This window comes from Pundamilia nyererei, unplaced genomic scaffold, assembly GCF_000239375.1.
Source record: "Pundamilia nyererei isolate P.nyererei 1_Seehausen unplaced genomic scaffold, PunNye1.0 scaffold00051, whole genome shotgun sequence".
Classification (NCBI taxonomy): Eukaryota; Metazoa; Chordata; class Actinopteri; order Cichliformes; family Cichlidae; genus Pundamilia; species Pundamilia nyererei.
Genome location: NW_005187452.1, coordinates 1,462,063 through 1,473,415, shown reverse-complemented (window position 1 = coordinate 1,473,415; position 11,353 = coordinate 1,462,063). Strand labels below are relative to the sequence as shown.

General features: G+C 40.7%; 1 protein-coding gene across 3 annotated transcripts in view; it reads left to right on the top strand.

Annotated features, from left to right (window-relative positions):
* The window catches only part of esrrga (estrogen-related receptor gamma a), a 68,133-nt gene extending 57,378 nt beyond the window's left edge, over positions 1-10,755 (top strand). For all 3 annotated transcript variants that reach the window (XM_005733311.1, XM_005733310.1, XM_013910894.1), the window contains exons 7-9: positions 3,854-3,960; positions 4,127-4,289; positions 8,250-10,755. In XM_005733311.1, coding sequence (XP_005733368.1) covers positions 3,854-3,960; positions 4,127-4,289; positions 8,250-8,494 — 515 coding nt within the window. In that variant the 3' untranslated portion in view covers positions 8,495-10,755. The remainder of the gene's footprint in view (positions 1-3,853; positions 3,961-4,126; positions 4,290-8,249) is intronic.
* Positions 10,756-11,353: the final 598 nt, after the last annotated feature.

The window sequence follows — 11,353 nt, the reverse complement described above, 5'->3', positions numbered from 1 at the left end:
AATTGTCAGAGAACCTTTCAAAACTACATTATATATTCAAGCTATTAAGTCTGCTTGATTAGAGCTCAAAATTGTTCGCCTGTTTTGCTTCTATGGACAAAAAGACACACACACAAAAAAAATCAAGACACCGCCACTTAAATGGAAAGTGTCCCATTTAACCTCTTAAGCCCCAACGCCCCCTGATATGGGGGCAAAAGGCAGGAGATGAGTTAGGCTTGGGGCTAATGAGGTTAACCTGGGTTACAGGATGTGAATACTAGTCATGCGTTAATAACTGGTTACCAGATCACCATCACAACTGGTTTTCACACCTGTCAGAATACAGGCGCGGAGAATAGGCGTGTTGATACTTCAGTTGTTGAAGATGTACATTGCCGTCGTCATACAAATACACCGACTCATATGCGCGTACACTTCTCACTTCACTTCTGTATATACACAAGTATATGGGCACCCATAAGCGTCACAGTCTCTTCTCACTGGTTTCCATTTGCCCTGTAACCATGCGAAAACAAATATAGGCCTCTTAGATATGTGTGTTCGTGTGCATCTATGGAGCAACTGGGGCATGAGAGAGGGCTATCTTATGTGTGTGTGTGTCTGTGTTAGACTGTTGTGCAGTCTCGGGTGTAAACGTGCAGTCAGGACTCATTTGGCAGACAAACAGGCCGCAGGGTGGCTAGGGAATCGACGTGTGTTTGTGGGTGTGTTTGTTTTTTATGCGGGTATCTGATAGAGAAAAGGGAAAAGGAAAGAGTGCACAAGCAAGAGGTAGAGGTTAAGTTTGCATGACTGCACTGTAGCCTCTTTCTGTCAGTGCACACACATAAGTGCATCTGTACCGTCATAGGTTTGTTCTATTTTAGCAGACCACCTAAACACAAATACTAACTATAGATAAGATTAATATCCAGTCCAAAACTTGGTGTTACCAGATGGAAGCAGTTATCCAGTAATAATTTTATACGGTGCTGTTTGAAGTTCTTGCCGATATTTTTTAGGCAAATATTTCAACTTTGTTGCAAACGGCAAACAACATCGACACAAACACACTCATGCTAACTCACACAGTATGAGATGCCTTATCAACAATGGGCAGAAAGGAAATGTAATTAGAACCAAATAAGAAACCTTCTTTTGTCAAGTGAAATCACAGGTATGAAAGAAAGGTCTCCACCCCTCCCACTACCACCACTGCCGCCCTTCTTTCTAACAACTCACCCCCTTTTACTTTCTTCTCTCTTCCAACTCACTCTTTCTGATACACTCTCTCTCCCTCTCTCTCTCTCTTCCCATCAATATCTCTCTCTCTCTCTCCATCATCAGCACTAAATTCCCATTGATGTTTCTTTTCTTCTGTTGTATCGATTGCTTCATGAGAAGGAGGGGAGGAATGTAGGAAGGGAAGAAGGGAAAGATGGCGTTATCTGTTAATTAATTTGTCCTGAAGCCGGCCGCCTATTAATCAGACAGATAAGAGGCATTGGATGGCTGAACGGCGCAGACAGGCTGGTGGGGAGGGAAGAGGGAGAGGTACACACACCAACGTACACACACAAACACAGACAGAGATACGCATGCAGAGTCCCGTGGAATCATGTATGGGAATGTATGCATACACACGGAATGCAAATATGCTGATGAGTTATGTACAAATGTGCAGTTTAAGCACACATATATTCACACAAGGACAAAAAAAATTTCACACACTGCACAAATCTGCTCACACACGCAGACACCATCCTGATAAAAATCATTGATGTGCCTCAATAAGAAAAGCTGCACTTTCAGCTCAATAAATTAATCACTGTGGTTTTAATTATTGGTGTTTCCTGTGTGTGTGTGTGTGTGTGTGTGTGTGTGTGTGTGTGTGTGTGTGTGTGTGTGTGTGTGTGTGTGTTGCACACATCTGTACACCTTATGTATCATTAGGAGGATAGAGGACTATGCAAACAGCACTGTTAATATACAGACACTTTCCATATGAAGTTGACATTCACGGTATATTTGTGTATATGTGATTCAGTGTGTATTCTTGCATTTGTATGTTTGTGCCCACTTCTTGAGCCTTGTGTGCTCCTGTTGGTCCTGGACCAGATGCCACCAGAGGGAAGTGCGCAAATTGATGGAAATCTTAGTTCTGCCCTGAACACCTGAGTACCAAAAACACACACAAAGACAATTTAAAACCCACAACCAGTGACACCATTAAATGATATTAACCCCTCACTCATCTCGCCTTCTCTTCACTTGACCCCAGGGTTGAACAGATTCAATAAGTGTATGTGTGTTAATTTTAGCAATGCCAGTGCATATTTCCCCAGCCCACAATGAGTGGTGAAGTCCTAAGTACCCCCTAAAGACATCTGCCTCTGTGAATAAGGTGTGTGTGTGCGTGTGTGTGTGTGCACGAAGACCCCCCCTTAAGAAATTCACCTCTAATCCCTTCTGATGATTTCATTAAGTAGAAGAAGACACTGCCAGTTGGCAGTGATACTGCTCCCTTCACTGTGCCGTGTGTGAGTGTGCACGTAAGAGTGTGCGCACGTGTGTGTGTGTGTGTGTATCAATCATACACATTTGGATTCTTTCCAGTTTGTTTCTATGCGTTCATGTTTATGTGTATGTGATATGAAGTGTGTGTTAAGAAATGTTAACAGTTGTAGATTGAATGAATTAGAGCGCATTACAAACAACAATAGCCTGCAACCTGGACATAATGAGACGCCTGCCATTACCAATCAACAAACTGTGAGATAAGAGCCCCTAATGTACATGCATGCTCAAAATACCAACACACACTCTGGCGCACCTAACATCTCAAGAGGAGGTTCTTCGCAGCAGATGTTACTGAAGAAATAGCTTCCTTCGCATCTGCCTGCTTCTCCTGGCATGATGCTTCACTCCAACACACATACACAAACACACAGTGGAGGGCTGCAGTGAGGTCTGACAGGTGTGCTTGCATGGCAAACTGTCTTTGCCTTGCCTATGAAGGCTCACGCTCACAAACACACACACACAGGCAGACAGGCAGGTGTGAATGGACAGGTGTGTGAGGAGAGGACAGCTGCGAAGAAAGGTGTGAGCAGGCAGGTGTTCCATTAAAGAGACAGACAGAAAGAGAAAGACTAAGAGGGATGGACCGCAAGTGAAGTGAGTGTAATCAAGAGATACGGCATGAGGAAGCAAAAACATCGCAATCAAAAAGCATCACTGTCTGAAAAGAAATGAGTGAATGAAAGAAAGGTGAAAAGAGGTTCACAGTCATAGACAGACACTGATAGGTAAAAAGGAGACAGACAGATATACGTAGACATAGGCAAATAGGCAGACATGGATTGACACCGAAGAAAGCAGGAGTTTTGAGGCCATAGCAGCAGTTAGTGTGTGTGTATTTGAGCGGCATAACAGCGATGGCCAGCATTGATCCTTGGAAGTTGTGGCAGGGAAAGATAAGGCCCGCCTTTCCCCAGAGAATAGCCCTGGGCATAAGAGGAAGAGGAGGAAGAGGAGAGGAGGTGGAGAACTCTAGTCAAGTGGATGGATTGAGGTTGGCCAAGAAGGGAGTGAAGCAGAGTCTTGAACCTAATACTAGCTCAAACACCTTTTAAACACAGCTGTTTTATTGCTTTTGAGTTAGTTCTGCTTTAAAAAATAAATAAATCCCAAAACAAAACCCGCGTTAGAAAAACACACAGGATGCATTTTCCTCTTCGCAAAGGTTATATTTACTGAATTTTATTTTCTTTCTGAAAGATCGACTCCTTAACTCTTTGGTTTGTTCGGGTGGAAAAATTAAATTAACAATCTATGCTCTTGCTTTTCTTTTTGTCTCAATGTTTACCAGGTTTTTCCACGCTGTCTCTGGCAGACCAGATGAGTCTCCTACAGAGTGCATGGATGGAAATCCTGATCCTACGTGTTGTCTACCGTTCACTGCCCTTTGAAGACAAGGTAAGCCTGTTTGTTTCTTGGGCTCAAGTGGCCACCTCTCGTAATGCATAACTCTAAACCGTAATGCAATCTATCCAAAGGGACTGACTTATTTTTGGAGTCATTCTCAAGTGGACATTTAAGAACATGCCAGTAAATCCAGTTCTTCTGTTTTGTCTCTTTGTAGTTGGTGTATGCTGAGGACTACATAATGGACGAGGACCAGTCGAAATTAGCTGGACTTCTGGACCTGAACAATGCCATCCTTCAGCTGGTGAAGAAATATAAATCTATGAAACTAGAGAAGGAGGAATTTGTCACTCTCAAGGCCATTGCTTTGGCTAACTCAGGTTGGAATTTGTTCACTCTCAGCTGATATTTTTGTCTGTCTCCACATCTGTGTTTTACTGGTGGAAGAGTTAATCCTAGGATTCCCAATCCCATGGGGCTCATTTGAGCTGAACTATCAGAGGACTGATTTCAGTATTCTGCATTCAAACAAACACACAACTGTGACGCAACCATGTTAGCACATACTCTACTAGTCAAAAGTGTGTCAAATACTGTATGCATACATAGAAAAACACATGCTCAGTGCAAAATTAAAACGTGTTTTTTAGTTGAACCTCACCACAACACAACGTGCCAATCCTTTTTGCAATTAGCATAGTCGTCTCTTCAGATGCCTGTTAAATAAGGTGAAATCATTAGAACCCAAAATCTGTCGATAAGGCCCCCTCTCTGATGTGTCCAGCTGCATCGACAGCTGACTGACACACGCGCACACACACGCACTCTCTCGCACACACACGCCTTCTTCCTCCCATGACCTGTCTTTTGAACTTTGTCTTGGAAGCTGGCCAGCTCTTCAGTACTCTTTAATTACAAGGGGGGAGCTGTCAATACAATGTGTTTAAATGGGAGAATGCAACGAGAGAGCTTTGAATAAGGAGGGAGGGGCCTTTTGTTCTGGTTGTGCCACTAAAGGCACGCATACACATATTTACATCCATAAATGTTCCTAAACTTTCAAAAAACATACATCTGGTCATTAGCACTCAGTGAAACATTTGTGTGTGCCATTGAAAAATGTTTGCTTACACACATACTTAGATACTGCTCTGCACATGCAGAAAATATTGACATGTTGTTCCTGTGGGCTTTGTGTGACAATCAATCTCTTGCCGCTGCTTGTGTGTGTGCATTTGTGTCCATCCATGTATGTGTTTCAGTTATTCTCTGAATACTGCTTACTGGAAGTTAAGGAAATTTATTGGTTATTTCAGCTGGACAACAGAGTTAAGAATCATTATTATTTGGCAAACATCCAGTACATGGACAGAAAAATCTAATAGTAACAATATTTCATTGTTTTACAAAAGGAAATGGTGCTGACATTAGTCACAATGGCTCATTCAGCGATATTCTTTATTTTCCATATTAATTTAATGCTCCCATCTATTATATATCACAAAATACCATCAAAGTGCAAGAAAACATCTTTCGCGGGGCTTTATATTCAGCTATAATATTTTGAACTGTTCCTCTACATGTAAAGGCTCATTGTTTGCATAGGATTTTATCAACACATACCTTTGGTTTATTTTTGTAATTGCCTTTTTGTTTTCTTAATGTTCCATTTCGACACTGGCATGACGTGAATTTACTGGCCATGTAAACGGCCAGCTACAGCATGCTCTTCATTATGATGGAAATGTCAGGTTAGTAAACTCTGTCAAAGGCAGACATCGCTCTTAAGAAAATTCACATTTGAAATCGTCATTCTTTTAACTAATTGAAATTGAAATAGCTGACAGCCAAATAAGAACTTTGTATCATTGCCCAGACTCTCGAAATGCTCTTCAAGACAACAGAATGCTAGCATTAGCATTTTGAAGGGCACTGACACTAATTAATTCACAGGATGCTAATTGTGCATTAATGAAGCCAAGCCTTAAGAAATGTTAGCAAACGTGCCCCACATGTAAAGAAAGCTAAACTAGCCATGGGAAACAGGAGGCACATGTGGGGGTATGTGATTGTGTGTGTGTGTGTGTGTGTGTGTGTGTGTGTGTGATTCATTTATGTGCGACTGTGAATTGTGAGTTCCATGTTAACATGTTCGCTTTAACAGCCTTATGTACTTGTGCTCATTAACGTCTGCTGTTTTACTTGTGAGTTTACTGCGGGTCACAGCACAGGCAGAAGCCATGTCTACCAGCTTAAATACTAAACACACAATGCTAATCAAAAACAACGTGAAACTCATTAAACTGCAGTTTTGCTTCTGCCTATTCACTGCACAGCCCATTACAAATTCAAAAAAAAGAAGAAAGGGTTGGGGGGGGGGGGGGTCTCCTCCATTCTGTATGACATTAGCAGTCAATACTAATGTCATAATGACTTTATGGAATAAGTCTATATTTACAAAGTGGTACTGTATAAGTAAAAGTTAAATATATGGTCATATTCTGTATATACAAAAAGAAATATCAACTTAACCTTAAACTTCGTTCCCCTGCCTCATCAATACCGTTAACCACTAAGGAAAATATCATCACAGAGAAAAGTTTCTAAAAGACTCAGACCAGTGGACCACAAGTAGAATATCTGAGGACCAATAGAAGCTGATTTTTCTATTGATCCTCACAGAATCCGACCCACTGACCAGTCTGGTCCTGCATACTGATGCATGCATTATACTCGATAGATCCAGCTCAGTGTATTTGATTGTGCTAGTCCGATTGTGTGCACATCTGTGTGTATGTGGCTTTGCAGGCACATTTTATGTTGATTTTATTTCTCTGAACAATATAATTTATATATTTCATACTTGTTCCAATTCCCATCTGTGCACGTGGATGATGTGAGCATGTGTGCCTGGGAAAGCTAGTGTGTTTAACAAGTACCCAGTGGGAAGTATTTGGTTGAACTGCAATATCCTTCACTAAAAGCTTCCACCAATGGCAGGCAACAAAAGCACATACACAACACGAGACCTCCAAACAGCTAAAATGCTTCTGCTTAGGAGTATATGCATGTAGTTTAACCACTTGTATAACTGACTTTACAGATGTAAAAAAGTAAACATATAAAAGTGAAGTGTATAGCACACAGTGGACTTAGAAGGTCATTACAAAAGATCATACTGTGTTAATGTAGAGCTCCACGCAGCTGACAGAGCTTACATGGAGAGCAGGCATCAGACTGTGTCATCCTTTCTGTCCACACCTGCAATGTCTGTGTGTGTCTTTACACACCCAATCATATGTCTAAGCAAATCAAATGTTTTGTAGGTGTGTGTGGGGGTGGTGTTGTTGGTAGGTGAGTGGGGGAGCGAGCTATCAATAGTTGTCTTGTGATTATTATTTAACATGCATGTAGCCATTGATCGTAGACATTGATCGGAGGTTGGGAGCTAAAGGCCAGCTCACATTAAGACCTTGCCTCCCTTAGGGGCAATATGGAGCATTATTATTGAGGGACATCATCGGGCTTTACTGCCACTGCTAAAACACACCTTACATGCCAGCTCAAAGAGAGATTACAGATGTGTGCAACCGCATACTCCTTCAACTCCCTCCTGCATCACCATATCACCCCCTACACACACAGACACACACAAACTCTCATGTGTTCCTTCATCTCTTGATCATTCTACAAGTCTGTCTGTTTTTTTCTCCACCCACTTGTCTCTTTGTCTGGCCATTCATCACTCCCACAGATTTGCACTTTGAAGGGAGGGAATAAAGGGAATATATAAACCCTGTTTTTGGATTGCTTTTTGAATCTTTGTGTGTTTAAAAGTGCTAAGGAATAGGGCTACATTTGTAACTGTTCCTTTAATGCCACTAAATCAGGTTTTTGCTAAATGCACAAAGTATTTCTGCACTTTTTACAGTAGGCATGGAAATCATGAGTCGATAGAATTTATATTGATAGTATTTTCAGCCTGCACCTGCGATGCTCAGGAATATTTTCACTTTGTTTCTGCGTAGATGTTTAGTTTAATCTTTAGCACTTCTCTCCCCTCACTCACAGCAGACAATGGTGGCACGGATACAAGTCTACACTGCTGAAAACATCTCAGAGAGTTGTGGGAGAGTTTTGCAGGATCTGCTTCACATTAGCAGGCTTGACTTACTTTTAAAAAGTTCCCTTTTTTCTTGCATTTTTTTTTTTTTTTCACCGGCACCAAATCGTTATGTCACATTTCCCACTTTGGTTGAAATACAGTTCAGTAGATGTGGATATTATTATACAAAATGCTTCAAAATTTTAGTCATACATTGTCTGTCCTCTTACTCCAGACTCCATGCATATTGAAGATGTGGATGCAGTACAGAAGCTCCAGGATGTGCTTCACGAGGCCCTGCAGGACTACGAGGCTTCCCAGCACCAGGAGGATCCCCGTCGGGCAGGCAAGCTGCTCATGACCCTCCCCTTGCTCCGCCAGACCTCCACCAAGGCTGTGCAACACTTCTACAGCATCAAGCAGGATGGCAAAGTCCCAATGCACAAACTCTTTTTGGAGCTGCTGGAAGCCAAGGTCTGAGGACAGGGACTAGATGGAAGGACAGCTAGAGTCTGATCCACCTGGGCTTCAACTCGAACTCTGAACATCAACTTTGAATGACCTCTTGCTCTTTTACGCGCACTCTCACAGATACAGGCACACACACACTCTCACACACACACACACAGAAATATGAAGTTTGTCTGCTGACACATCTCCCTATAAATAGACGCTATCCAGACCTCTCACCTGAACTTGAAACACCACGTCTTTGACAAAAGGGTGTTGACTTGATGATCTTTTTTGGAGGAAGACGGTGACAGACTGTGTAACTCCCATTTATCAATGGAAGACGATATTTGCTAAGAGTAACTTAACAGTTCTCGCAGTGACTCCAAACACTGACGATGACAAACACTTATGCATTTAATAACAATTAGGATGTTATTAATGACAAACGCTTAAATGAGGACACGTTTAAAAGACACTGAACAGTCTTCTTTTTAGCTCTGAGAGACTGTAAGACTGCACTCGTGTCTCCTTTCCCCCTCCTGTTTCCCTCAGAGTTTTTTAGTGTTCAAGAAGAAGACGAGTGGACAAAAAACGAACACTTAGGAGGTGTTAATGACATTTATTGTTGAAGTACATGTACAGTGAAATTTGAATCAATGGACAGAAAGAAAAGAAGAGGAGATTTGCCCTGCCAAAGAATGGAATCATCCATTCAGAGGATGCCAGCAAACTTTACTGTCATAACCCAAAACCATTTCTGTTTTGATCTGCCAGTGGTTTTCAGTCCTGGGCCTCAAGAGTACTGCTGATTCTCTCTTCCTGTAATTATTAAATTGTTTTCTGGGTATTATGAAAACCAGCAGCGCTTAAGGTTTTACGGAAAAGCATTGGAAACAACTGCTTTAAACTCTTTCTGGTTCTCCCTAAATTCAATTTCCTGGTTTCCCATGACTCCCCCGCTTCAAGTACAACTTTACTGTTTGCTGTATTTGCTGACGACTGGTCATCCTGGCCTCTCAAACCTGTCTTGCCATAATATCAATGTCTGTTCACTGGGCAAAGCTAAAAATTGTTTCATATATTCTAACCACATGAGGTGTGATTAATTCACAGAGTTTAAAAGTATACATATGACTTCTTAGTTGCTAACAACAGAATACAATTTGATTGAAACTTCATAACATAAAAAGATACATGGCTAACAAACAAATGTGGGCTGAGTTCACATTCTGTGTATAGTGTGTAATCGATGAAAAACACCTCTTGTGTTCAGACGTGTATTTGAACAATTTTTAGCAGTTTTGTGGCCCTGATTTGCAGCTTTTCACATACCAGTCAGTAGGGATTTAAGTCTATCAACGTGCCATTAGTAGTCCAACCCAAGCTCATTAGCCACACTCCAAAAACTCAAAAGTCTCACCTCTGTATTACCCTCCTCATCCCGTTGTGTTCACGACTACCAGCTCATCTCCTGTGTCAGTACAGAGACATTCTTGTGACTCATTCAGGGAGTGTAGGGGGAGCCGCAGTCACTCGGCGCAATTCAAACCAGAAGGAAAGGTGTGCTGACAAAACTGACTGAAGAATACGTATTGTTGCTTTAAAACTCCTCGATCTTTTTTCTTAATTTCTACCTTGAAAATAATCTTAGTGATGATACCAATATTAGGGTTGTAAATAATTGTCATCCTGTATATGACATATAACATGGCTTTGTTTTTGTTATTAATATTGTCTTCTTAAAACTGAATCAATCAATATGTCTTTCCTTTTTTCTATCAGCTTGACCACTTTCAGCAATTATCATATATATATATATAAAAATATAACAAGTAATAATGTATTAACAAATCAGCGTTTATCTTAGAAACTCTGAGCAATAGTGGTTTTCAAGGAGGGGTTTGTGTATATGGACTAAGTCTGCAATATTAACATTACATGCCAGTCTTAAATTCGGGAGAAAGGGGGATGAGGATTTGGAGGAGAATGTGTAGCTTCTCTTTCTCTCTGTGTAACTTGCCATAAGCTATTAGATAACAGTCACTGGGCATTTCCTTTCATGACCGTTAAGAAGAAAAATACAACCCAGGAATCTATTCACTTAAAAGCTGTGTAAAGGTTGCAACTGGGAGAAGTAATACAAGCAAATAAAAACAAAAAGATCCAGCATCCAATTTGCAATTCTCACCTTCTGAAGTCCGCACCTTTCATGTGACCAGGCTTTTTTTGCATTGACATTTGATCTGATTGAACCAGGACAATTCTTGTAGTGAAAAAAACACTTAGATAGTACACAATTTTCTCTCATTTGTGGCTTGAGGTGCAATTCTTTTGGACATGTGACTGAGTGTGGGGACCATGAGAGTACCTTGACTAAATTTAAATCTTTGCTGAGGGGTACAATGGTGCTAGCAAAATCAAAATGTCCTGTTACCTCACTACCCCATTTCCTGAAACACTTGATTTTTTTTGAGGAGTTGAAATTATGAAAGCTTTTAGCCTACGTACAACAATTACCGTATTATGTCATTTAAATCAGCTTCTGTATAAATTGATCATGGGACGCTAATTACCTCAGCTGAATACAACAGTAATTTATATAATTTAACATTGATCATTTGTAAAAAAAAAAAAAAAAGAATAGGTAATGTTGCTTGTTAAAAATTCTGACCCTTTCTGAATTTTAGACAAAAAATGGAAACGCTGAGCTGACAGGCAGCTGTCTTACAAAGAGACACTGATTTTATGGTTAAGTAAAACTGCATACAGTGTGGTTGAGTTATCACAGCTTTAACAGGTAAAAAGTTGATGGATTTTTTTAAAAATATATATATATATATATATTTATGCACTTTCTAAAGCCAAGTAAGGATGCCAAAATGTGTA